A 27,343-nucleotide genomic window follows, 5' to 3' on the forward strand; every position below is an offset into this window, starting at 1 on the left:
TCACCGCCGATGAGCTCTTCCACGCTGGCAAAATCAAGCCCCTCAAACCCCCTCCCCGCCACCTCAACTTCCTCTCCAATTCCCCCACCAAATCCTACCCCAAATCCCCACGCTCGTCGCGGAAGAACATATTCTCCCCCGCCACAAATCCAGAGACGACGTCAACCCCTTCGCCGCTGCAATCGAACACACCACAAAATAAACCACCGCCACCGACAGAAGAGAGAGTAAGTAATTTATTAAAAGGTTAATTTGGTCAAAATTGGAATTAAACCCGTTGACCGTTAGTTTTTAACGGAAATGTTGACGGGAGGACCAATTGTGATCCGGTTTGAAATGTGTAGGACCAAAATGATCAAATTTCCATATGTGCAAGACCAAAAAATCCAAAAGACAATGTTTAGGATCAACAAGATAAAATGAGCATATGTTCAGGACCAATTTTGGGCTTTACTTTTTGTACAACATATAAAGTTTGTATTTTATCATTAATTTGACTAATATTGTGTGTCCACGTATGTATATTTAATTAATCAGTAATCATGACAAATGTGGCAAAAGAGAAACGAAGTTATATAATGATAATCTTATTTTTACCACACAGTGATGGAACTCAAAGAAATGATTATAGAAGAAGAAAATGATAGGGAGAAAAAAGAGAGAGAAAAGTGATGGAGAGAGTTTATATTGGAAAGAGTTTTCTTTTAAAAAAAACTCAGTAAAGATTGTGTCAAAATGTCACGGGTTTATGATTTATGGGAGAAATTGGTCGGCGGTGTTCTCGACAGGGAAGAGCTCCGGCGACTTGCCCTTCGCTCCTGCTCCAGTTCCAGCTGCTCCAGTTTTTCCGATTACTCCGTGATTATGTTAAATTGTGCATCTTTTGATGCAGGGACGTCGCGAGATTGCAGCAATAGTGAGGGTATGATTTATGACTGTATTGGTGAGATTTTCAGGGGTTGTGCATTTATTATTGGGAACATGGTTTGGTGTAGGGACATCGCGAGGATACAACAAAGGTGTAGGCCATTCTTCAGTGCGCAGTAGCGCTGGCCTCAGACGTTTCTCGGCTGCTTTCGATGATGATGATGCGTGCTTGGGTTCAGGAGACATACTGCTCACTCCTAATTTGAAGGTTTACAGCTTTGGTGATTTGAAGAATTCGGCTAGGAATTTCAAGTCTTATATGGTTTTGGGAATAGGATATTTTGGCACTGTGTATATGGGATGGGTGGATGAGAAGAACCTACAACCTTCGAAACAGGGGACTGGGATGATTGTTGCAATCAAGAGGTTGGATCCCTAGAGCATGTTGAGCTTTAAAGAATGGCAGGTAACTCGTACTCATTCGTGTATGTGTGTTTTAAGTTTCTTTTCTGTCCAGGCATTGATCTAATTGTGTCAATCTTCAAGTTTATGGAGAACAAGGTGTGAATGTCGAATCAACTTCTAGTAGGAAACAATCTTATCTGCTTGATAATGTGTGGGAGACCGACTTGAGAATTCTATAGAGTTGAATGTGCGTGTGTGTACATGTTTGTAATATTTCTAGTCTTTCGAAGAATTGGTATGATTGTGCTAATCTTGGAGTTAATGGAGGGTAAGGCTTGGAATGTTGGATCAACTTTTAATAGGAAACAATTTTGTCAGTGACAGCGTGCAGGAGACCTGCTTGAGAGTCCTAATCTTGCTTAATGTAAGCAAGATTAGGCAAGATTGTCATTGTTACGAATTGATATTAGTATCCCATATAAGTGGTGTGACATAGTCTAGCTTAGTGCCTTGTACTATATATATGTGGTGTATATTGAGTAATGAGATACACCTACACCTACTACTCTTCTCTACTATGTCTATATACTTCTCCGCATATATCTATATTTTATTGTTCTAGAGTCATGTTCTATGCATTAGTCTGCTTTTCAGATCTAGGATTTCAGGATTAGTTCCTTATCTCCATTGATTGGGATGAAGTGCAAGATCAATGCAAACAAGCAACGTATGATCAATTTTATAAGAAATTTGTTTTCTATGATCTTACGAAGTTCTCAGTAAAATCTGGCGGAAATAGTACATTTTACTCGTAATGAACACATAGGGAACATTGTTCTATCATTATTGTATTTATGTTTTTGTTTATCTCGACTTACCAATGCTACAAATTTTCTGTTATATCACAAGAACTTAGATGCTTAACTTGGATATGCAGTCAGAAGTGAACTTTTTGGGAAGGTTGACACATCCCAACTTGGTAAAGCTCTTGGGATACTGTCGGGAAGATAGAGAAATGTTGTTTGTCTATGAATATATGCAAAAAGGAAGCCTCAAAAATCATCTTTTTAGACGTAAGAAACTTTTATGTAAAAATCAATATTATATAATAGAGAGAGAGAGAACAATGAGTACACTAATCTGACTTGTTTTTAATGCACAGAAAATGCTTCTACAGAATCATTGCTGTGGGATATAAGACTCAAAATAGCGATAGGAGCAGCAAAGGGACTGGCTTTTCTGCATGCTTCGGACAGTATCTGTCAAAACTTTAAGGCCTCAGACATTCTTCTTGGCGGGGTAATATCATTTAGACTAAAATTTCCTTCTCTTTCTTTATGGTGTTGCTAGACTAAAAATTTCCTTCTCTTTCTTTATGCTGTTAACTGTTTCAAATAAGTTAGGCTTATTTTGTTGTTGTATTACATGCACCAGCAATTAGTTGATATCTTTTCATCATAATCCACACAATCTTCTTTAAATGTGTAGTTTTGTATGTTCCCCTCTCATTACAGTAGAAAATAATTCTTTAGCATATCACTGATAGCATTTATCTGGACTTCTGTAGAGTTTCAATGCAAAAATATCAGATTTTGGGTTAGAGAAACTGGGGCCTGCTGAAGGGATTTCTCATGCCCCAAACCGGGTGATGGAAACATATGGCTATGTTGCATCTGAATACATTGCAACAGGTGACCTCCCTTATATACATATGTACATTTTGTATTTCTGTATGTTCTCCTGAACTGGTTTCTAATCAGGTTAGTTATTTTTTTTAACATTAGGACATCTAAATGAGAAGAGCGACGCGTATGGGTTTGGCGTGGTGCTGTTGGAGCTGTTGACAGGCTCGTGAGCCCTTGACACACAAAGGGCACAGAAGAATGTGGTGGATCAGATGAAGCCACTTCTGTCCAAGAAACAGAAACTGAAAACTATCATGGATGTGCGACTAAAAGGCCAATATTCGTTCAAGGCAACAACACAGGTTGCTCAACTAACCCTCAGATGCTTGGAGCAATTTCCCAGAAACAGGCCTCCGATGAAAGAGGTGGCTGAGGTCTTGGAACAGATTGCAGCCATGGAACAGATCGACGCATTCGGCCCCCTCCACTCTCTACCGCAAACATTAGCCTAGATGCGCATCAATCGAGAAGATAGATGATCAAAGGTGATGTAACACTTTAGTGTATATGGTGTTTTTGCATTTTAGTTATTACTCTTAACCAATGTTCCACTCTTTTTCCAAGGAATTTGTGAAGTTGCTTTGATTTCTGTATGTGTTTTTGAAATATGAGGATGCCAGTGTATTCAGATTTATCCCCTCTTAAAAGTGGCTAGAGCATCCCCATCCGTGCTCTTAAATAAGAGCACAGAGGTGGGCCCGGACCTACTTTTACTCCCTGTCCTTAGGCAAGAGCGCAACACCCACATCCATGCTCTCCGTAAGGACAAGCTCAAGGGTTCCACCATTCTATTATTCAATTTAAATACTTCAATTACTAAAAACATTTCTACAATATAAAAATACATTAAAATATAAAATTAACATAATTAAATCCTAAAAAATATAAATTACATAATTAAAATCCTAAAAAACAAAAAATACATAATTAAAATCCTAAAAAATAAAAAAAATACATAATTAAAATCTTACAAATTAAAATCCTACAAATTAAAAATTACATAATTAAAGACTAAAAAATACCCTTGTGGAAGACTAGTCCTCTATCCCCAATGTTCTTCGGAGATCCTGTATCGTTGCCACATGTGTTGCAAGTTGGTCGGGAGTCATGTTAGACCTATCGACCATATTGAGTTGACCCAAGAGGGTCCACAATGAGTTGATCGGGGGTTGAGGTGGCACCAAGGGAGCAGGAGCGGGATCGGGGCGGATGAAGTCGGGGCGCGAGGGCGGTTGGCCGTCGCCTTCTTCATTCCTTGCGGCCAGCGGGAACTGCTCGGGCCAGCGTCGGGGCTACCCAAGTTAGTTCCGGCAAACTGGATAGCCACCTCATTGGAGGCGCCGTCAGATAGGGCTACCGACCTCGACTGTTTTCTAGAGGAGCTGGAGGAGGATGCTAGTATGCCACTCCTATACTTGTCTTGATGGCGCACCTCCTGCCAACAACTGAGGTACTTGAACTGTTTCAAAGTCATGGATTAGTAGGTCGCCAAGGCGGCACTGATGATGTCGAGCTCGCTCTTGCCACTCCCCGCCGACCGCTCTTCCTGGAGATAATACCCCTGGAACTTACTGATTGCTTGGTTGTCTCTGAAGATGGAATTGCGCACCATACTATCATTGCGATAGATGGTTCCCCCGACCGAATTTCATTGTACATACGAGTGACGCGGAAGCAAAACCTTTCCCTGCTTTGGTTTGTGCCAACCTCCGGATCTTCAGAGACTGCCAAGTAGGCTTTGAATAACTGATTCATCTCCGCCGGAGTGTACGGAGTTTGGGTACCACGAGTAGGAGGACTAGGACTAGGAGTAGAAGTAGAAGTAGGAGTAGGAGTAGAAGTAGGTGTCAGGCGGAAGGAGCGGCGGAGAGTCGGGGCGGAGGAGTGAGAAAGAGAAAGAGAAAGGGGCGCGGAAGGAGCGGATGGCGAGTAGGGGCGGATGAACCGGCGATGCAAGGCGGTGGAGCGACAGGGCGGGCAGAAGGAGCGGCGGCGAGTAGGGGCGGCGGTAGTAGCAGATCCAATTGGGAAGAGAAAGAGAAAGGGGGCGGCTCTTTTGTGTGAAGAAGTATTAGGGTTAGATTAAATATAAATTTATTTAGTAAAATATTTGGGCTTTATTTCGGGCTTTTTTTTATGTATTTGTACTAATTGATATTCTCTTTTTTAGTAAATGAGATTTAATTTGGATGTTGGGACTTGGGACTATTAATTTATTGTATATCTGTCAAGTTCCATGGCCAAAAATAATTGTTAATAAAATACTATAATTTGTTTTGTATTGAATAATACTCCCTTCGTCCTCCTTTAGGAGTAACACTTTGACCGAGCATGAGTTTTAAGTATAAAGAAAAGTTAGTTGAAAAAGTTAGTGGAATGTGTTTTATGATAAAATGTGTGTGAAATGAGTTAGTGGAATATAATTATATTCTGTTAGAGAAGTTACAACTCTAAATATATATAAATACCAAACCTAAAATTTCAAAAGTAATACGTTTTAAATTATTGTAAATTGTAAATTTTGAATATTTATTTCAATGCATATATGTAGTTAATTTCCAATAATTCGAGAACTATTTTATAGTAAGGTCTATGACACTAATTATATTTAATTATAAAATAATTATAGTACTCCTGCTAATCTTAACTGAAAAAAAATTAGTTTGTTAAAAAATTATTATAATAAATGCTTATGATTTATATTTTTAAAGGTATATTTAATTATGCTTTCATCAATCTTTCTAATATACTTATATAATTTATTAATTTATAAAATATTATATTAACAGAAGAAAATTAGTTTGTTAAAAAATTATTATAATAATTGCTTATGATTTATGTTTTTAAAGGTATATTTGATTATGCTTTCATCAATCTTTCTAATATACTTATATAATTTATTAATTTATAAAATATTATTATTATTATTTTTTTATTTTAATTATAATAAACCAACCAAACCAAACTAATCAACAATTATTTTTTTCCTTTTGGGTTATGCCAAAGTCGTTGAGTCATTATAATAAATACTTACTACAAATTTAATTTTAAGAGTTTATATTATTGATTGGTAAATTAAATTTATTGTGGTATAACTAAATTATTATAATGAATATTTGTAGATATAATTAATATAATGGTTAAATTAGAATGAGATTATGCTTTCATCAATCATTCTAATATACTTATATAATTTATTAATTTATAGAATATTATTATTATTACTTTTTAATTTTAATTATAATAAACCAACCAAACCAAACTAATCAACATTTTTTTTCCTTTCGGGTTATGCCAAAGTCGTTGAGTCATTATAATAAATACTTACTACAAATTTAATTTTAAGAGTTTATTTTATTGATTGGTAAATTAAATTTATTGTTGTATAACCAAATTATTATAATGAATATTTGTAGATATAACTAATACAATAATTAAATTAGTTATTATATTTTATTCAAGATATATACCCATAGGTACTATTTATTATCTATTTAACTTAAATTATACTAAAGTAAGTATATTAATTATGAAAATTTTAGGTTATTTTAGTATTCTTGGTCTATTTCTAAAAGACATGTTTTTAGTCATAGGGCAAATGTATGTTGTATTTTCAAGAGACAAAATTATACTTCATCCGTCCCATAGTAGATGTCACATTTTGGGAGATGCAAGATTTTGGGAGATGTTATTTTGTGTGTTAAGTGGTGAAAGAGAATATAATTTCATAATTAATGTGAGACGAAACTTTTTCTAAAAGAGAAAATGTGTCATCTTTTGTGAAACAAACTAAAAAGAAAAGTATGATATTTACTATGAGACGGAGGGAGTATATTCTATAGTGATGATGTTGATGTTAAATTTGATTCTATTATTATGTTGTTTACTAAAACTTTTTCTATAATTAAAGTATATTTGAATTTTTCTATTTGATTTAAAGTTCTTTGATGAGACTGGTCGTCTACTGTTTGTTAGAACCCAACAGAAAAAATTCCGTGCTAAAATGTATAGTGGTTTGGCGGAGGCTGTATTGCGAGGTGAGACAGATGATTCATTGCACAGAAAACAAATCATTCTGTCTTCCAGTTCTGTTGGTGGTGCAAGATATATGATCCAGAATTACCAAGATACGATGACTATTTATAGATTGATTGGTTATCCAAATTTGTTTATTACATTTACGTGTAATCCGAAGTGACCAGAGATTGTTACTCCCCCCGTTTTTTAAAAATAGCAACTATTTACATTTTGGGTCGTTCCTTAAAAATGAAAACTTTAGAATATTTCTATTTTAGGACATGGGCCCCACTATCCACTAACTCTACTTTCTTACTTTTCTCTTTCTTACTTTTCTCATTTTTCTTTTCTTCTCTCTTACTTTACCAATTTTTCTCACTTACTTTACCAATTATGCATTAAAATCCGTGTCGTTTTAAATGTTTATATTTTTTGAATACGGAGAGTAGATTTCTTGGGGTTAAGGGACTAAAATCAGATGATCGTTCAGATATTATATGTAGGATTTTCAAATTATCTGATTTTACTTTTTAGTCTTTATTTAAACATATTATTTTATTTTTTCATTTTATTCTGTTTTTATTTTTTAAAATTCTTTTGTCCCATGCATAGCATGGGTGTTAACACTAGTACTCCAAAAAAGTTGAGTTAAAGGGAAATTGTTGGAATATCGAATTCAAACTCAATGCTCATAGTCGGGAATTTGGGGAAAATTATGGTGTCACTCGTTAAAATTCTTAAATCTTGTCCTACGTCGATTTGGTGACGATCTTAGCTCATTTATAAAAGTATGGATAACTCTCCTCCTTATAAGGCCTTTTAAGGGGTGAGTGATCAATTTATAATATTGATGGAGGAATTCCAAATTTTGGGTGAATTGGATTGTGAGGTATCGTTGTAACAAAGATAAGAGGAGTGGTTACTGAGGATGTGTTTAGAAAAGGAAAAATTATGTGTAATTGTCACTTTTTAACTCCTTTTAATAATCAACCGCATGTCTTGTATTATAGACTCGTGATGCATATACTAACTCTTAAAACCAAAGTATACAGCTGACCAATTTTATAAAATAATCATAAAAGTATAGTTGTGCGAATTAAAAGAGCAATTCAGTTATTGAGAGAGAGAGAAAGAAGAAAATAATTTTGATATTATAAAAGGGGAATGGGAAGAAAATTAAAAGAGTAGTAATTCAAAAATCCAATAGGACAAGGTTTGCTTAAGAAAAAAATTTCTATAAGTAAAATCAAGAAACCTTTATCTTAAAAGGCCCTATATGCATGAGTTCTCACACTTATGCTGCATTATAAAGCGCCAAATATATGTGTAGAAGTCTAATACTCCTATGACCATGCATAGTTGCATATTATATGAGGAGGCAAATTAAGAATTGTATTACCGAAACATAAATAAATGAAGCTAAATGTCAAATACAAAATATACCTCACTGGGGGTGTGTTATATTACCGATTCACCCTTAAATTGCTAACATCAACTACATGATAAACATTATATCTTCAGATCAAAGGCTAAGATCATTCAACTTCGAATATCAATACAGTGAAGAAAAATCGTTAATTAGGATATTTAAGTCAATTAATAAAAAAATAGTTATAACTAACTTTTGAAAAATACCTCAAAACTTTAAATGCATATAACTATCTCAATTTAAATAATTTTTTCACAAAACATATATCAAATTAAAGATAATTTTATAATGATTCAACGAGATCCTACATGCATATGTTAAGAAGTCAAAATTTGAAAAAAATTCTAAAATTTTCGTATTTTTAAAGATTCAGATTTATATCAATATGAGTTACATATTATGTCAATATAATGCCTGTAGAATGTCAATATGAAATTGTGTTAGCATTTTCATGCCTTTGTGTTGATATATTTAATAAACTATATTGACATTGAGTTTCTAAATCCTAAAATTTGATGATTGTTATTATCTTTTTATATTAAAAGAATAAAAAATAAAATTACACTTGATAAATTAACAATTAAGTGATAAGTTAACAATTGATCACATCCTAATATATGGCTGCAATAATTGAGTGAGATGATGGAAGAAGATAAAATATGGTCTGACTTTTATACTGCTTCAAAAATTAGTTATATTTATTAGTACTATCAAACATAAGATGTTACGTTAGTGGTTGATCGGCTGTTTGGGAGCTCTGGCCTCTGTGAGCTACTCCATTGGTCGGCCATTTAGAGTTCGGTTAATAAATAATTAAAATAAAGAAATACTCCCTCCGTCCCCTATTAGCAGTCACAGTTTGATCGGACATGAGTTTTAAAAAATGTAAAGAAAAGTTAGTTGAAAAAGTTAATGGAACGTAGGACCCACCTTTTTATATTTGTTTTATAATAAAATGTGAGTGAAGTGAGTTAGTGGAACATGGGACCTACTACCATTTATGGTAAAAATGAAGTGTGACTCTTAATTGGGGACGAATCGAAATGGAAAAATGTGACTCTTAATCAGGGACGGAGGGAGTAATAAAGTAGAGAAAGAGAATAATATTATTTTTTTCCTTATCATTTCAGCGTCCTCTCAATGAGTTCCCGTCCCAAGCCATGGAATGAAATACTACTGCACGAACTAAGTACTCCATGGAAAGAGTTGAATTGTTGATTGTGGAATGAAATAAAATATGGTGTGGGGTCCATAGTGTTGACCAAGTGCTGCTCGTGGAACAAGGAGAGATCCATTTGTCTGGTAATCAATCACGCGTTTGAAAAATTTCAGTGAAGATTGTGTAAAAATGTCAAGGATTTATGATTTATGGGAGAAATTGGTCGGCGGTGTTCTCGACAGGGAGGAGCTCCGGCGACTTGCCCTTCGCTCCAGCTCCAGTTTATCCGATTACTCCTCGCGCTTCAGTTTCGGTTTCGGTAAGATTTGAATACTTAGGTTTGAATACAGAACTATCAAATCAAAATTGCGTGGGATTTCAAGTGATGATGCGTGCGTGGGTTCAGGAGACATACTATTGCCCACTCCGAATTTGAAGGTTTACAGTCTCAGTGATTTGAAGTGTGCGACCAGGAGTTTCAGGTCTGGTATTTCGGGAATGGGAGGTTTTGGCACAGTGTATAAGGGATGGGTGGATGAGAAGAGCCTGCAGCCTTCGAAACAGAGGACTGGGGATGGTTGCGATCAACAAGTTGAATCCCCGGAGCATGAAGGGCTTTCAAGAATGGCCGGTAACTCGTACTCATTCGTGTGTGTCAATCTTGGAGTTTATATGGAGAGTGAGGTGTGAATGAAACAATCATATCCGCTTGATATGTGTGTGTGTCTATACATGTTTGTGTAATTTCTAGTCTGTGTAAGCATTGGTATGATTGTGCTTATCTTGGAGTACATGTCTGGTGGCAATACTACATTTTTACTCGTAATGAGAACATTGTTGTATCATAATGATATTTATGTTTTCCTTTATCTCGACTTACTAGGGAACATTGTTCTATCATAATCATATTTATGTTTTTGCTTATCTCGACTTACTAATGCTACAGCTTCTCTGTTATATCACAAGAACTTAGATGCTTAACTTGGATATGCAGTCAGAGGTGAACTTTTTAGGAAGGTTGACGCATCCCAACTTGGTTAAGCTCTTGGGATACTGTTGGGAAGATGGAGAAGAACTGCTGCTTGTCTACGAATTTATGCAGAACGGAAGCCTTGAAAGTTATCTTTTTAGTCGTAAGAAACTTTACTTGAAAAATACAGAGAGAGAGAGAGCAATGAGTATACTAATCTGGCCTGTTTTTAACATGCAGCATGTGCTTTTACAAATTCATTGCCGTGGGATATAAGACTAAAAATAGCGATAGGAGCTGCAAAGGGACTGGCTTTTATGAATGCTTCGGACAGAAATTATCGAGACTTTAAGGCCTCAAACATTCTTCTTGATGGGGTAAGATTGTTTAGTGTTATTTATGGTGCTAGACTAAGATTTCCTTCTCTATCTATATTTTGTTTTAACTATTTTAAATAAGTTAAGCTTATTTAGTTACATGTACAAGCAATTAGTTGATATCTTTTCATCATAATCCAGACAATCTTCTTTAGATGTGTAGTTTTTTGTATGTTCCCTCTCAATACAGCAGATAGAGAATTCTTTAGCATATCACTGATAGCATTTCTATGGTCTTTTGTAGAGTTTCAATGCAAAAATATCGGATTTGTGGTTAGCGGAACTGGAGCCTTGTGGAGGGAACGCAACACTCAAAATACCGATAGGAGCAGCAAATGAAATGGCTTTTCTGGACGCTTCATACAGTATTTATCAAAGAACAGGTGACCACTCTTATATACATTCCTGCATTTTGTATTTCTGTATATTCTCCTGAACTGGCTGCAATCGGTTAAGTTACTTTTTTTTTTTTAACATTAGGACATCTAAAGGAGAAGAGCGACGTGTATGGGTTTGGCGTGGTGCTGCTCGAGCTGCTGACAGGCTCGAGAGGCCATGACACGCAACGGGCACAGCAGAACCTGGTGGATTGGATGAAGCCCCTTCTCTCCCAGAAACGGAAACTGAAAACCATCATGGATGCGCGACTACAAGGCCAGTATTCGTCCAAGGCAGCAGCACAGGCTGCTCAACTCACCCTCAGATGCTTGGAGCAAGAGCCCAGAAAGCGGCCTCCAATGAAAGAGGTGGCTGAGATCTTGGAACAGATTGCAGCCATGGAAAAACCGAGAGTGTCCAATATAAAAGAAGAACCGAAGAGGCCAAGATAATCCTCCGAAAGAGGCCTACGGTTGATACCGTCCTAATACACTTTATTTTCCGAGATATTTAGCTCTTCTAAAGATGAGCTATTTATAGGGATCCTACGAACTCTAATCTAGGAAAGTGAATCAACCTATACAAGGAAACAAATCCTCAATATTTAAACTAATCTTTCAACAATCTCCATAATAATGAAAATAATCTCAAGAGATAATGGAGATCATTAGCTTGATCTCTATCATCGCATCAATCGAGAAGATAGATGATCAAAGGTGATGTATCACTTAAGTGTATATGGTGTTTTTGCATTTTAGTCACTCTTAACAAAATGTTGCACTCCTTTTCCAAGGAAATGTATGTGTTTCTGAAATATGAGTATGCCAATGCATTCAGATTTATCCCCTCTAAAAATTGTTTGCTTATATCATAAATTATTGATGACTTCATATATGCATGATTTATAGAAGTGAATACTAGTAGTTTAGGAAATATAATTAAAATATATGATTGAGATACCATTTTTTTGGAGAAGATAAAATACCAATTTTTGGACATATTCATGTCCCACCAACTACTCCATCCATCCCAAAAGAAACCAACTTTATATTTCTGGAATTGCCACTTTAACTCCTTTTTTCAATCAACCGTATTTCTTGTCATATTATATAGTACTAAATCATTAAACCAAGGTATACGACCGACCAATTTTGGTAAAATAATCATAAAAGTATAGTTGAAAAAGCAATTAGAGAGAGAGAGAGATATGAAGAAGACAAAAATTGAAGAAGAAAATAATTTTTGATAATATAAAAGGGGAAAAGGGAAGAAAATTAAAAGAGTGGTAATTCAAAAATCCAATAGGACAAGCTTTGCTTAAGAAAAAATTACTATATGTAAAATCAAGAAACCTTTATCTTAAAAGGGTCTATATGCATGAATTGTCACAGTTTTGGTAGATTATATAGCGCCAAATATATGAGTAGAGCTCTAATATGACCTATTGAGAGCATCTGTAGCGGTTGAAAAAACGCCGTCCGTTCGTCCGTTCCAGCGGCAAGGACAAGCTCGTCCGCCACTGCAAGCCGTCCGTCCGTGCCGCTGAACAGCCCTACGTGGCACGTTGTGATTGACCAACGGCTTAGCCGTTGGCAAAAATTGATTTTTCTTTTTTCTTTTTAAAAATTCAGAAATAATTCGAAATAATACCAAAAAAAAAAATTGGATTCCCAAAAAATTGAGCCGTTTATGGACGTTTTTTTGGATTTTTATTATTTTTTTAATCCCAAAATCATCTATAAATACACACATTCATCATCTACTTTTCACATAAAATTATCTCTCATTCATACTTTTTTCAAACTAAATCATCTACATCTTCCTCTCTCATTAATTATGTAATTTTTAATTTTTAGGATTTGAATTATGTAATTTTTAATTATTTTGTAATTTGTAATAGTATTCCGGGTATTTTTAATGCATTTTAATATTGTGGAAATGTTTTAATTTAAATTGAATAATAGAACGGTGAGACTCTTGAGCTTGTCTTTAGCTAAGAGCACGAATGTGGGTGTTGTGCTCTTAACTAAGGACAAGGAATAAAAGTGGGTCTGGACCCACTTCCGTACTCTTAGCTAAGAGCACGGATGAGGATGCTCTAAGACACACAGTTGCACATTATATGAGGATGTAATAGGCAAATAAAAAAAAATGGAAGAATTGTATTAACCGAAACATAAATAAATGAAGCTAAATGTCAAATGCAAAATTTACCTAATTGAATATATGCAGCTGCAATAATTGAGTGAGATGATGGACGAGGATAAAATATGGTCTGAATATATGCAGCTGCAATAATTGATCGCATTCCTCCTTGTCTCATCATAAAAAATAGATCTTAAATTCATATTTTTATTAATTTCTTAGTGTTTGCCACATGTATACGTGCCAGCGGCGGATGCAGGTGGGGTCGCGCGGGGTCGGCCAACCCCACCGCCGTCCCCAGAGAACCGCCGGAAGACTCCTCCCAACAGCCCCCGACCCCACGGCATTCGGAACTCCGCCCCACGATTCATCCTCAAACCTCAAGCAGCGCAGCTTTTCCGATGAACTCAAGCAGCGCAGCTTTTCTTCTTTTTATGTATTGGGCTTAGGTTTAGGCTTTTTATTAATTAAAAAATACAATTAATACTTTTCCTTTTAACAATTTTATCTTTATATAAGTGTTTAAACTTTATTTATAAATAAGAAATTTCGATTTCTAGTTTAATGATCATCTTTTAATCATGATTTATTACTTTCTAGTTTTATTTTTAGTAGTTTATTGATTATTTTTTAATCATGTTTTATTAGATTTTACTTTTATTTTAATATAGTAGGAGTAGTAACTGATAATTTTTTTATCTAGCTTTAATAAATTTTCTTTTGATCATTGATTTTAATTACTTTTCATTCAGGTTAATGGATACATTTCTTTTATAAAGATTTTGCGCTTTCGTATGTTCTTCTAGTACTAATGTTGAACACGAACAACGACTAAAAGATATATCCATAGCTATTTTCAATAAAATAACTTTAAGTTAGCTTCAAAACATGAATACTCGTAGAAGTCGATTATCGCGCTTAATATAAAATAGAGATATTTCATTTGCAATGTATTTTTATTACTATTTTATATATTTAAATATTACTCCTTATATTAGTTTTCTTGTCCGACCCCACCATTTTTAATTCCTGGATCCGCCATTGATACGTGCAATATTAAAATGACAAAAACTAAATTATACTAGTACTACTATATAAAATAAAATCTTATCTGCATGTATGCACGTTTGTGTTCATAAACATATGTATTCATTTACCGATCATTGCAATAAACACAAGAAATTTGTGATTCCATTTTTGCCACTCTTTTTCATAAATTTGAAACTATATTTTCCAGCCAGAATTTGCTCCCAATAATCGCCCATACCAAGACCGTGCAACTAATATTTCACTAAAAACTTGTTAAAAAAACAATTCACTTTTTTTTTCTTTCTATTTTCACTGTTTGTTAACTTACTGTATTTGATGAAATCGATTCATGTTTTCTCTCTTGTGCCTTCCTTTCACTTCAAAAGGTAATCTTGAAAAAATTGTGTTAGTCTGTATTTCCCCATTCTTCTATTCATATGTGATTGTGTGCAAATGTATAGTTTAAAAGCACATGATCTTTTGTTTAGTAGTTAAGTCGATTCTGGAACACGTTAGGCAAGCGATGGAGCGGCTGTTTGGGAGCTCCGTGAGCTATATCAGACGATGCATTTTCCGCGTCCTCTCAATGGGGCCCGTCCCAAGCCACCTTGCGTTCATCCTGGATGGGAACAGGAGGTACGCGAGGAAATGGAACTTGGGGGAGGGGATGGGCCACAGGGCCGGATTCCTCTCCCTCATGACCATCATGAAGTACTGCTACCAGCTCGGTGTCAAGTACGTTACCATCTACGCCTTCAGCATCGACAACTTCAAGAGGAAGCCAGACGAGGTGCAGGCTGTGATGGACCTCATGCTTGAGAAGATCGAAGGCCTATTAAAGGAGGAGAGCATCATCAACCAGTATGGAGTCAGAGTGGAGTTTGTTGGGAATTTGAGGCTGTTGAGTGATCCTGTTCGCGTTGCTGCTGAGAAGGCCATGAGAGCCACTGCTGCCAATAGCCGAGCCATTCTTCTCATCGCTGTTGCCTACACTTCCACTGATGAAATCGTGCATGCTGCTCATGAGTCCTGCTTAGGCATCGGTGAGGGGAAGGATGTGATGATCAAGGTGGACGATGTGGAGAAGCGTATGTACATGGGGGTGGCGCCTGATCCGGATATGCTGGTGAGGACTTCAGGGGAGACGCGCCTTAGCAACTTCATGCTGTGGCAGACCTCTGGCTCGTTGCTGTATTCGCCCAGGGCGCTGTGGCCGGAGGTGGGGCTGCGCCACCTTGTGTGGGCGGTGTTGAATTATCAGAGGGCTCAGCCTTACCTAGAGAGGAGAAGGAAGAAGCTGATGTGATGATTTTTTGTCTTTTTTTTCCCATTTTGTTTCTGGTACAGTTTGTTTTTGTATGATTTTCGAGTTTAAGAATAAGCATTGAAAGGTGTTGCACACTTGGTATCGAGTGTAAATCCAGAGAGTTTGCAGCAACTGATCATTCTTGGCAAGAAAGGGATATGATAATCAATGAAATAATAGATGTTTATGACAGAGCCAATGGAAAGGACTGCACAAATACATAAATCCTCTGAAAATAGTAGTATAACAAAAGAGTTGATTGATGGTAACTACAATCTAGGACAAATCACAGCAAATGTAGTGAATTTATAACTTCAGAAATCTGTCAAGATCCAAATACCCTTTAATTCAACTGCATCACCACTTTGTATCCCCACGAAGGCAAAGGAAGTAACAATGTGGATATGATGTACTTTGTGATTCCATTCTAGAATGTAGCAAGGGCCCTTTTAAGCTTTTGTTATGATAACAATAAAAAACATGCAACAGATCTCACAAGATTATCCATGTATAAGAAAAATATGGAATCAAGAAATGTGAAAGTTGAAGTGAAATGTGGTACTACTAATACTTAATAAACAGAACACACCTAAAAGGAGCTGAAATTTCTCTTATTCATTGTATATAATATTTTGGTGTTGAAGTGTTAACACATGTATAAGTTGTTGATTTTGAGAAAATGCAAAACTTGTGACTTGAACAGCTAGCTAAATTTATGTTTCCATCCCACATTTGGCCCTAATTCTTGGCCCACACCAAGAATGTGCTACAATTCTAATTACCATGCAACTAATTTACTAATATTAAGACTTGCTCTAAAATATTTGTGTTGCAGTTTGATATTCAAAAGGGTTTTTTCTCAGCTTAGATTAAATTGATGCAGCAAAGTTCTTCCACAATAGGTAATCTTGAATTGCTTCTGTTTATGCTCCGAATTAGTGAAAAATGCTAACTGGCTTTTATGAAAGATTAAGGTATAAATATGGAGAAGCAGAGCGGCAGTGTAGTGGTTCGGTTGTTGGGGAGTTTGGTGGGCTATATGAGGAGGTTCCTGTTCCGCTTCCTGTCCGTGGGGCCCATACCACACCACGTGGCGTTCATCCTAGACGGGAACCGGAGGTACGCCCGGAAGTGGAAGATGGACGACAGGATGGGGTACAAGATGGGGTTCCTGGCCCTGATGAGGCTTATGAGGTGCTGCCATGAGCTCGGGGTGAAGTACATAACGGTCTACGTGTTTAGCATCGAGAACTTCAAGAGGAGGCCCGAGGAGGTGCAGACGGTGATGGAACTGATGCTCGAGAAGATCGAAGGGTTGATCAAGGAAGAGGGCATATTGAATCAGTATGGAGTGAGGGTGGTGTTTGCGGGGAATCTGAAGCTCTTGTCTGAGTCTGTGAGGATTGCTGCGGAGAAGGCCATGAGGGTGACGGCTCATAACAAGAGTCTCGTTCTGGTGGTGGCCGTCGCCTATACTTCAACGGATGAGATGACGCACGCTGCTCAGGAGTGCTGCCGAGACAAGGCTGATCATGGAAGCCAGCAGCAGCTAGTCGAGTTAGCAGATGTCGAGAGGCATATGTACATGGCAGTCGCGCCTGATCCAGAAATTCTTTTGCGCACCTCAGGAGAGACGCGTCTCAGCAACTTCATGCTCTGGCAGACTTCCAACTCGCTGCTGTATTCGCCTGCGGCGTTGTGGCCGGAAGTTGGGCTGCGCCACCTCGTCTGGGCGGTGCTGAACTTCCAAAGGGTCCAGCCTTACCTCCACAAGAGGAGGAACCATCTATATCTTTCTACTCAGCAATAAGCATTTTTCATTTGCATTAAAATTTAAAAGCTTTCATAGTTATGAATTTAAGAGGATATCAACATCAAACGAAATAGATTACAATAGAGGAACCGAGGTTTACAAGTGGCTGATTATATGTATATTGAGAAAATAAGTGGGTTAAGTATATGTATCAGCTAAATAAAATGTGAGTTTCACAATGAAAGAATACAAGTAGAATATAAGTTAACAATAGTAGCAGACTAGCTACAGAGTTGCTGCATGTAGCTAAAATCCTCGGAGCCCAGAATCAACGTCTAGGTTGGTGCAGACGAGGGCGATTACAGAAGGTGCGGCCATTGGACCTTACAAATACTGCTATAGCCAAACTCATGCTTGCCCACATGAAGGAAAATAATAAACTCCATAGATCGTGTCGAGCTACAAAACAACAAGATACTAATTAGTGGTACTCAATGCTATATGGATCAGGAGATGCATAAGAAACTATACATGAGTAAGCAGTTAGACTAATGCATTTAACTTCGAGAACTGTTCATTGATAAAGTGGCAACGACAGTTCAGCATGTGACATTGTAAAAAGCTAGATTTGTAATACTCTAGAAAAACATATTAACATTTGTAAATGGAGTTCAAAACTAGAAGCAAAAGCATTGACAAGAAAGGCATTCGTACCTCGTCTAAGTGACAACAGTGCGAAGAAGAAGCCAATCAGAATCACTCCCAAAGCCAATGGAAAGGACTGCAAGACGTGCAAAAAATTGTAATATAAGTCCCGTATTCAACTAGTTAGCATAAATAACATGAGCATAGTTATATTTGAATAGATTATTAGGGTTACACGATTAAAATGACTTTTCAAATAAATAATTACATATTTAATGGGGAGAAAGCTAGTAAATATAGATTACTTACTGCCACTGCCTCAATACCGCCTTTCTTTGCTGTAGGAGTCATGCTTCGAGAAAGAGAAACAATATAATGCCCTTGTATTAAATCACTAGCATCCTTCAAAACAGAATCAAAGCTTAAATTACACAGCTAAATGCTTAAACTAGATGAGCCAGAACTGGGAGTATATTTGAGCATTAATCTATTCAACAACTTTCCAAGCCAATTAAAACGAGGAGGGAAAGCATGCACACCTGCTTTGTACCATCAGCGAAGTTGTTTAAATAATATCGCATGAGAGCATTTTTGCCATCATTCAGAATACCTTGAATTGTTCTCTGGCCACATCTGTTATTCACCAAAAAAAATCAAAAAATCAAAAATCTTGTGAATTTATCCCAGTTAACATATATTGTTCCATCCAAAGTAAGGGGAAATTACTTTTAATATGATAAAAAAAACAAATTTTAAAAGCATACATATTTAGGATACTGATAACTTAAGAAGCTTCAGTAACATCAATGTGCTTATGAGGTTATTCACAAAGTCTAGTCTGGATGACTTGAGTTATTTTAAATTTTGAATTGAGGAAGTCCATTTCAATGTGCTTATAGTGTCCTGACAAGAAGAACAATCTCACACTAAAGCTCATATTTAGATTGCTGAAGAAAATCAGCCCTAAATCTTTCTCTCCCCTCCTTAGTTATTTGAATCCTCTCTTTGAAAATATGAAAAAACTTAAAGCTAATTGCTGAAGTTTATTTCCCCAGGTATACTTCAAACATGTGGACCTTTTTACAGATTAACTACTTTAACATTCACTAAAATCATAAGCCCACAATCACTCAAAGCAGACTAAAGTATGAAACTGGAACTGATTAAAGAACATAAGAAGGTACAGATTAATATACCATAGTGTTGTTGTAGTGAAACTTTTATTTACCATCAAATTATTTTCTCCAGAGGACCACTCAGGAATCAGTGCTAGTTTTATCAAAGGGATAAAAATATATACCTGACAAAATCCCCCTTTAAAGCAGGAGTACCAGAATACTGGATGCTTACTTCATCCCCATGGTTAGCCCACACTGGAAACAAAAGTAGAGTGATGGAAAGGTTTGAGAAGGATGATGGGCCATAAATGATTGTAGCAACTAGCTAGAATGTAGCCCAAATTAAGAATATTGTTGATTAAAACTGGTGCATTACAAATTTTAAAGCTGTTATCAAAATTGGGGTGTGAACTGATAATCTCCTCAGCTTCAAAAATACCAAGCCGCCGGAGTTGGAATTCCAGCATTTTACGTGCTATCATGCTCTGCAAATAAAAGATGAAGAGGAAAAATTGAATGAGAAATGCTTCCCTAGAACCAGAAATAATTACACGTTTTATTTTGTGGGGGCATTGGGGCGGGATGAATGATAACATTTGCTATTGCTACATTTAATCAAATATGCATTACATTCAAATCAAGAGAAAATTGCTCCCCCAGCAAACTTAACATTTTGTGCTTAATAAATAGCACATCTTGCATCTGTTTGTTTCAGTAAAACAGGTATTAAAAGCTCATGTTCCCAGTAAGTTTTCTGAAAGTATAACTGCATACAAGATGATACTCGTTGAAATTGTCTCAAGCCCAAGAGTGAATTCTCCATCCATCAAAACAAGTAGCGATGACATAGAAAGAACCACTGAGGCCTTGAAAACTTTGGAATCATCTCAATCATTTCAAATTTTCATCTACCATTGTAACTTTTGGTCTCTGTGAAAACTTAAATCAGTTTTCTTTCTAGGAAAAGTTAAATATAACAAAGCTCTAAGTTTAGCTGGTTTAAGAAATATCTCTCAAACTAAAAGAATACTAGACATAAAACCTTAAAAAGATGTAGTATGCTTTTACAAGATTCACATATTCTTTAATTTGAAATACATCACCATTCACCAATCTGTATCCTTACAAAGATGATAAATAACTGGAAATGATAAGGCGTAGATCTATCTATGATAAAGTGTTGATAAATTTACGGAAACACAATAAAGCTTTACAGAAGCTAACTAATCCTACATCATTTAGTTTCAGTAATAATTTGGGAACAAGAAACTTTTCAAGTTTAAGAAAACAAAACGTACCTGAGTTACATTTGTACGGTCCAAGCAGTCTATGCAATTGGTCCTCACAACTCCTCCTTGAGTTTCAACCTTTTCCCCCTTCTCATTTAACAAAAAGTACCTATAGTACAAACAAAGCAGTAAGGACCTGAAATCCCTAAAACTCACACACAGAGTAAATGCTACAAATTACATAGTCAAATATTTGGCTTGACACCAACGATTATGACTGCAAAACTTTTGTTTTTCTTCTGGATTTAAAGAAATTTCAATTCCAAAGTCGAAGACAAATGCAGTTTAAAAGCAATTCCCTTAATTTTGTTAGGTGCTTCTGAACAAAATTCCCTTAATTTTAACAGATACCAATTTTTTGTGGAAAGTCTCATTCTATCACAAACATGTAAAGCTGATTTTCAGCTCACTTAACTTCAGAAGCAGAATACTGAAAGACAAAAAATTGGAATAACTACAAGCTGTTGACACAAAATTTTAACACTGTTAAGGTAAGTGGAGAACAGCAAGATTTTGTTCTATATCTTTATGCTTTTAATGCTCATTCCATAGTATTATTAATGCTTTTTGGAGATTAACCATCTACAAGCCTGGAATCTACAAACCTTTTGTTCATCTTCTAAGAGCTCTCTGTGTTAAATGGATCAGTAAACAAAGTTTTAACAGTCAATATGATTTTCCCTTCTCGAGGGAGAAGGAATCAACTTTGAACAGTTAAGGCTAAAAGCAAATTCATTTCACCACAACTATCATAACAGGAACAGAAAATACGGAATAGTTTCATAGACAATGCAAACTATGAAATGTGTAAAGCAAGCAGTTCTTTGAAGAAACTAAACAGACTCGAGCAAGAAAACCATAAGTTCGTCCAAAAAGTAACCGCACCTGCTTTTAATGAGAAAATCCTCAATTTGTTCGTAAAGAATGGATAAGCGCTCAAAGTGGACATGCCCACATATCTTGTGAAAATCAAAGTGCAGATATCTGAAAAATATTGTAAGTGAGGATATAGTGATTTCACACCCAAGTGATCGTCATGTATAGCTGCAAAATAATAAGATTGAAACAGAATCTACCTCACATCATCACTAACAATAGGTTCCACTGCCTGGCAAAACTTTTCAGACAAGCGTCCCTCATTTCCATGCTGTTAAAATATTCAAAGAAATAGGGCGTGAATACCAAGTTTACCAACAAGAAAATAGATTGTACACAACATAACATATAACATGGCAGGAGTTACTTTGTCATTCCGAACAAAGAAAGGGGATCTAGAATGGAATATCAGTAAAAGGGAAAATAAAATCATTACTATTGTTTAGCTGAAAGAGATGTTACATATAGGCATATGGCCACCCTCATCCACTTATTTGTTTTAACACCAGTTTCACCTTGGCAGTAGAATTCCAATATGTGTACCAGTCCTAGGGTTTTCCAACCTATGTTCTGGTTCTTATGATCCCTTCAAATGATGAGAACTCCTTTTCGAACTAGCACAGGTGATTATGAACCCTTTTTTTCTAAAATATAAAGCATTTTCAGGACACTATTTTTTTTCAAAAAAGAAAAAGTATTGTAAAATCAATTTTTATTACATCTTTATAGTAGATATATTTTTGTCTTTTAACAACTATAGGTGACTAATCAGGTACATTATTGTTGAGAAATATTCAGGTAAAGTGCAACCATGATGAAGATGGAAGTCTGCATTGTGCAACAAAATGGTTTCTATGTACCTTGTTCACTAGATCAACTGCAAGAACATTTCCATATTTCTTTCTTAAATCCAAAAAATGTCTTTCAGCCACTCGAGGCTGCACAAATGTGTAGAGGAATCAGCAAACCAGATGTGATATGTTAGGCCAGAACATTATAAGAAGATTAATAAAAGACTTACCGCTTCCTCAGGTTTCACGATTTCAAAATTTGGCTTATATGTCAAATCAACAATCTGATCCCAAAGAAATGGCATGGACCCTCGCACCTAAAATAGGAAATTAGTTTATCAGGCCATAATAGTAAGATACTGTAAAATAACAATTAATCATTTGATTGGATACATATCATGCATAACTGAAACTCTCACACCCTAATGAGCACCTTAAGTAAGTATCTATATCTATAAGTGAACAGTATGCAGTATAGCGACCATATTGGTGGTGCTAGGCAAGTAAACAAAAAGCAATTAGAATTCAATCTACAAAAGAAACAAATAAATGTGGTTTTGCACCAACATTGTGCAAACCTAAACTAATTAGATGGTATCCATCCATTTATAACATTTCATTACTGCAAGAAGTTCTCAAGGCATTGCAATACAAAAAATGTAGTACCACATATAAATCTTATCGTAACCCTATGAGAGTTTTACCTGGATAAAGGACGCAGTGTGCCCATTAATTTGTATGATTTGTTCAGTTTCCACAAAATTTGCAACAAAACCATCCGAATCAGCTCCTCTTCTCCACATTCTTGTGCCTAACAACAAAGTACAAGTGGGACAAAAGGATATTATTAATTCTCCCGCATCATAGAAATGGTTCTAACTGGAACAGATTATAAATCCTTGATCAGAGTATTTTTTAAAGAAAAAAAGGAAGAGGAAGAAGAAGTACAACAGAGTGAAAGTTTATGTGTTATAGTATTTCTGTCAAAATCAATGGTTCAGAGTTTGCGGCTTTTATCAAAGTTAGTTGTAATTGATGAGTTCCCAGATCCCACATCACAAAAGAGCAAGATGCCAGAATAAGAAGGCAGAATTCCAAAATCAAGAACCAAATAGTATTATAATAAAATACTTGGCAGAGAGATCCCAATGGATGCCTTTCAAGAATACCATGTCATATTCCCGACCAAATCTCAGTAGCAACATGCACAAGCACATTTTGCCTGAACACTTCAAATTAAGTTTAGACGGACCAGTGGTTCATGTAATATCAGAAATTAATTGCACAAAGTCTCATAAACATAAGTGCAGGTTCTGAGAAAGAAATCCAAGTAACTTGGGGCAATAGATGTTGGAAGACAGAAACAAATAGAAAATGGAGACAGAGAGGAAGTAGTGAGAATGTGAGATACTGATTAAAATAAACAGATTACCTGTTCTTCTCGTGCATCTTCGTGCAATTAGTGCAACATCAAGGATTTCCTTCCCAATGGCTGCTTGAATGTTCTGAAAGCCTAATGACTTGTCAAGGCATCACTTATTATAAAATTATTATTCTAACATTATGGGGCATGAGTTACTAGAATATCAGGACATTCGAAAGGATACTGCCTTGAATGACAGGGAGTAGGTATGGGTCAAGCTGCATGAGGATGATTTCTGATTCAGTTACTACAATATAAAAAGAAAAACTTCCTAGAAAAAAAATTGAAGTACTCATATGATTTATCCAGAAACTTGACCTTGCTGTCTATAAGAACTTCCAGCATATAGTTGTTCCAAAGAAATCGAGGGTCAGCCTGGAGACAGAATGTACACACAGTAAATTAGTGTGAGGACTGCAGTCAACATAGATATAGAAAACCCAAACCCCAAACTGCTCTCAGCAAGAAGATTAAGCTGCTACATGGGTAGAAACACAGTTTGGAAGATTTAGGTTTCAGCATTAATCATTCAGAAACTCACTTGTCTCCAAAGAGGCAGCAATTTTGACTCATCACCCAAATCATTCAGCCGCTGAGCACTGCCAGAAAATCACAAGTATTGATAAGACCAATTGTTTGAAGTACCAAACATCCTGGACTTGGAAAAAGTAGAAATATAAGTGCTATTTCATTTTAAAATTTTTAAGTGAAGTCATATTTTTGGAAGCACTTCATGTTACTAATAGGCAATATCAAAGCTCTCCCAACGAGTCTCATAAACAACACACTAACAAGAGAAAATAATTACAGGAACAAATAAACAATATAAGAAATCACTGGGTACATGTGCAAAAACTTCACCTCAGGGTCATATTCACATCATAGGAGAAATATAGGCCTGGAGTCCTCTCTGCAACTTTTAGCAAGCGAGAAAACTCGGTCTCCATCTTTTTCTGTTCAACAGAGGTATATATTAAAGTGACTTGGAAAACAATAATTTACTTTAATTGTAAGATGGTGGACATTGCCAGTACCTGTTCTTCTGGAAAATTCTTGAGCGAGTGGTCGCATGGAAAAACCTTCAATGATGTTACTTTGAAAATGGAGTGACCAAGATAAGATCCAACACATTCACGTCCAGTTATCACTAATAAATATGACCCTAAAGTAAACAATATGAAAAATCAATATTGTGGAGAAACAATGATGAAACTAAGGACCTATAAAAAAGATAATTAGGGCAACCATCAACTTGAGAAAACATATTGCAAGCAAGAGAATGGGAGTCAACTAAAGGTAAAATTGAGCAACCAAACTGTGCCTAATGTGCATACAGGCTGCACTCCATCTTTTTCCCGAAAGTCCTCTTTCTGGCAATTGAATTTCTCACTATTACAGTATTTGTTTCTTCAATTATTAATTTATGACTTGTTAGAGCCCAGTACATACAAGAACTTCTAAGTGGAGACAGAATCCTCTTCAGGTGCACACATGAGCTATGTCACCTCTCACATGGACTATTGTGTAGAAATAGCAGTTGCAGAGTGGACTTTGGAGCACTCCGTTGATTAATAAGACCGTAATAGCAGCTGAAGTGACAGATACCAGCAATGGGGCCAATTTTGCTAATTACACCTAGAAACCCCTACAAAATCCTTCTCAGTTTGGAGGTAGCGTTGCTCTTAGACAACCCTGCCCCTACCCTTAAGGTACCTACCTACAAGAGCAACCATACCAACTAATTTCTGGTAAGGTCGCTGAGGCCTAACTGAAACAAAGAGTATACATCACAATTTACAACGTCTAAGATTATTTCATCCAACTTTCAAGAACTCGCCTCCAACTCAACCCCTATCCAGAAATATCCCAGCAGTCACTGCTAACCTCGACCACATTTTTCACCCCAAGTCCATATCCTTCTAGAGTCAGTAGTATGAAGGAAACTTTCTATGGTAATCAGTGGATCAAGTTTATAATTTTATTCCACCAACAAAAGTACAGTGTTGAAATAACCACTTGGTGAATAGAAAATGTAAATCAGAAGTTTCAAACTCTCCAAAATGATTGCAAACACGCAAAATCGCAAAAGGCACTTGTGAGCAACAAGTTGATTCCTACTTTTTTGAATTCACAAGTAGAAGAAAAACTTCCTTTGACCATCATGAGGGGAAATTGAAACATGATCCTTCGTTTCTTTAATGCTTCTGATGGTGCAATGATAATCATCATACTAATAAATTTACTCACCTAGGTAACAAGTAGACCTTTTTGTGGTCACTATTCACTATTAACCAAAACACGATAGAACATGAATAAGTGCTAATTATCTTCTGGTAATTAAAAAACTTGCCTGCCAAAAGCTTGAGCATACCCACCACACCATAGATGGTCTGAATTTTAGGAACTCGAACCGTGTTGCATTGAGGTATTTCATCTATAGCACAAAAGGAGAGAAAATTAAAAAAGACAATTTCCACAATACCACAAAACTACAGTAGATTATCAAGAAGAGAAAAATGTTAAGGAATGAAATTACCAATAAGATTCATGGAGCCATCAAGGCGGCTAATAGCGAGAAACGATGCGGAGGATCCGTCAGTCGGCTCAACCAAGTACTGATCGGGGAATTCCCAGAGGCGCATTGTGGTATACAGCTTCTGCGCGGGATCTACCTTCTCCGCCATGATTTAGATCAGGACTGCAAATCAAAATCGAAATCCACTGAATTCGATCCAACTCGATTTGATCCGAAGGGGTAAATCGAAGATGAACAGATCACAGAAACATTCTTACAGAAAAATGTGAAAGGAATCGGAACGGAAGCAAAAGGCGATTGATTTAAGGCACCTAAATCGGGAGAGGGATTGGTCAAATGAAGGAAATTAGGAAAGGAATGGAGATGTGCGGACAAATTCAAAACGGAATTAACTGAAAATCCGTGTAAGTAGCTGCTGTTCTTGCCCTTACTGCAATATATTTCACTTTTTTCTATCTTATTCTTTTCTTTTTCTTTTTTTTCATTAGGTACCAGAGTAGGTTAAAATATTTTGTATGTATCTAATTAATTTCAAAATGATTATAGAATTTAATGTTACGAGCACAAGAAATAGGTGAAATTAACGGATTTCGTTGACCAAAAAGAACCCAATAATTGGGGCAGTAGTTTTTATTTCGAGAGTGGTTTTTCAGTTAAGTTGGGAATTAAATGTGTCAGCGGCGAAAACAAATAATGATGTGAGATTTAATAACGATAATTAAACAATCACTTTCACCTACTTTTTGCGATGAAAATTAAGGTGTATATACGTAGGTTTAACATATATACGTAGGTTTAACTTTTGCCTAAGCAAAATTTATCTTCTAATGCAATTTACTTTTTTCATAGTCTATATGTAGGTATACTTGTTAGTTGTCAGTTATAAATACTACATGTATGAATAATCATGATAATTACCGATCTAATAACGATAATTAAACAATCACTTTCACCTACTTTTTGCGATGGAAATTAAGGTGTATATACGTAGGTTTAACTTTTGCCTAAGCAAAATTTATCTTCTAATGCAATTTACTTTTTTCATAGTCTATATGTAGGTATACTTGTTAGTTGTCAGTTATACATACTACATGTATGAATAATCATGATAATTACCGATCTAATAACGATAATTAAACAATCAC

At 36.0% G+C, this 27,343-nt stretch overlaps 4 protein-coding genes and 1 pseudogene across 12 annotated transcripts; 4 read left to right on the forward strand and 1 right to left on the reverse strand.

Moving 5' to 3' along the window:
- Positions 1-628: 628 nt before the first annotated feature.
- On the forward strand, positions 629-3,591 carry LOC125211677 (annotated as a pseudogene).
- Positions 3,592-9,544: 5,953 nt separating this feature from the next.
- LOC125211432 (probable serine/threonine-protein kinase PIX13) lies at positions 9,545-12,084 on the forward strand. Of its 8 annotated transcripts, none has more exons than XM_048111221.1 (7): positions 9,545-9,705; positions 9,805-9,881; positions 9,969-10,246; positions 10,557-10,695; positions 10,773-10,909; positions 11,154-11,292; positions 11,390-12,084. In XM_048111221.1, the coding sequence occupies exons 3-7, from the start codon at positions 10,061-10,063 to the stop codon at positions 11,737-11,739; spliced, it is 951 nt and encodes a 316-aa protein (XP_047967178.1). In that variant the 5' UTR covers positions 9,545-9,705; positions 9,805-9,881; positions 9,969-10,060; the 3' UTR covers positions 11,740-12,084. The 8 variants fall into 8 exon arrangements, with proteins under 8 accessions (XP_047967178.1, XP_047967179.1, XP_047967171.1 ...); XM_048111222.1 differs by having other exon boundaries at positions 10,045-10,246; XM_048111214.1 differs by having other exon boundaries at positions 9,545-9,881.
- Positions 12,085-14,784: 2,700 nt separating this feature from the next.
- LOC125209654 (dehydrodolichyl diphosphate synthase 6-like) lies at positions 14,785-15,774 on the forward strand. Its single transcript, XM_048109242.1, has 2 exons — positions 14,785-14,847; positions 14,953-15,774. Exons 1-2 carry the CDS (start codon positions 14,811-14,813, stop codon positions 15,765-15,767), a joined length of 852 nt encoding a protein of 283 aa, XP_047965199.1. The 5' UTR covers positions 14,785-14,810; the 3' UTR covers positions 15,768-15,774.
- An 838-nt stretch (positions 15,775-16,612) lies between these two features.
- Positions 16,613-17,651, forward strand: LOC125216505 (dehydrodolichyl diphosphate synthase 6-like). The gene is made up of 2 exons (XM_048118239.1): positions 16,613-16,669; positions 16,736-17,651. Exon 2 carries the CDS (start codon positions 16,750-16,752, stop codon positions 17,575-17,577), a length of 828 nt encoding a protein of 275 aa, XP_047974196.1. The 5' UTR covers positions 16,613-16,669; positions 16,736-16,749; the 3' UTR covers positions 17,578-17,651.
- On the reverse strand, positions 17,636-26,648 carry LOC125216504 (phosphoinositide phosphatase SAC6). Of its 2 annotated transcripts, XM_048118238.1 has the most exons (21): positions 26,456-26,648; positions 26,199-26,360; positions 26,013-26,096; positions 24,697-24,824; positions 24,524-24,615; positions 24,204-24,261; positions 23,981-24,037; positions 23,847-23,880; positions 23,672-23,752; positions 22,944-23,050; positions 22,470-22,556; positions 22,309-22,386; positions 21,649-21,719; positions 21,458-21,556; positions 20,582-20,681; positions 19,660-19,768; positions 19,466-19,538; positions 18,705-18,798; positions 18,475-18,567; positions 18,235-18,301; positions 17,636-17,979 (listed from the first exon to the last, which is right to left on the reverse strand). In XM_048118238.1, exons 2-21 carry the CDS (start codon positions 26,344-26,346, stop codon positions 17,849-17,851), a joined length of 1,791 nt encoding a protein of 596 aa, XP_047974195.1. In that variant the 5' UTR covers positions 26,347-26,360; positions 26,456-26,648; the 3' UTR covers positions 17,636-17,848. The 2 variants fall into 2 exon arrangements, with proteins under 2 accessions (XP_047974195.1, XP_047974194.1); XM_048118237.1 differs by having other exon boundaries at positions 26,199-26,648.
- Positions 26,649-27,343: the final 695 nt, after the last annotated feature.

This window comes from Salvia hispanica, chromosome 3 (genome assembly GCF_023119035.1).
Source record: "Salvia hispanica cultivar TCC Black 2014 chromosome 3, UniMelb_Shisp_WGS_1.0, whole genome shotgun sequence".
NCBI lineage: Eukaryota > Viridiplantae > Streptophyta > Magnoliopsida > Lamiales > Lamiaceae > Salvia > Salvia hispanica.

Coding starts and splice junctions, on each gene's coding strand:
- LOC125209654 (XM_048109242.1), top strand. CDS start 14,811: ATGTTTTCTCTCTTGTGCCTTCCTTTCACTTCAAAAG. Junction 14,848..14,952: donor CCTTCCTTTCACTTCAAAAG/GTAATCTTGAAA, acceptor TTTGTTTAGTAG/TTAAGTCGATTCTGGAACAC.
- LOC125216505 (XM_048118239.1), top strand. CDS start 16,750: ATGGAGAAGCAGAGCGGCAGTGTAGTGGTTCGGTTGTTGGGGAGTTTG.
- LOC125216504 (XM_048118238.1), bottom strand. CDS start 26,346: ATGGCGGAGAAGGTAGATCCCGCGCAGAAGCTGTATACCACAATGCGC. Junction 18,568..18,704: donor TCGCTGATGGTACAAAGCAG/GTGTGCATGCTT, acceptor TCTGTTTTGAAG/GATGCTAGTGATTTAATACA. Junction 18,302..18,474: donor GCGGTATTGAGGCAGTGGCA/GTAAGTAATCTA, acceptor CACGTCTTGCAG/TCCTTTCCATTGGCTTTGGG.
- LOC125211432 (XM_048111214.1), top strand. CDS start 9,752: ATGTCAAGGATTTATGATTTATGGGAGAAATTGGTCGGCGGTGTTCTC. Junction 10,247..10,556: donor GAGTTTATATGGAGAGTGAG/GTGTGAATGAAA, acceptor TTGGATATGCAG/TCAGAGGTGAACTTTTTAGG. Junction 10,910..11,153: donor CAAACATTCTTCTTGATGGG/GTAAGATTGTTT, acceptor GGTCTTTTGTAG/AGTTTCAATGCAAAAATATC.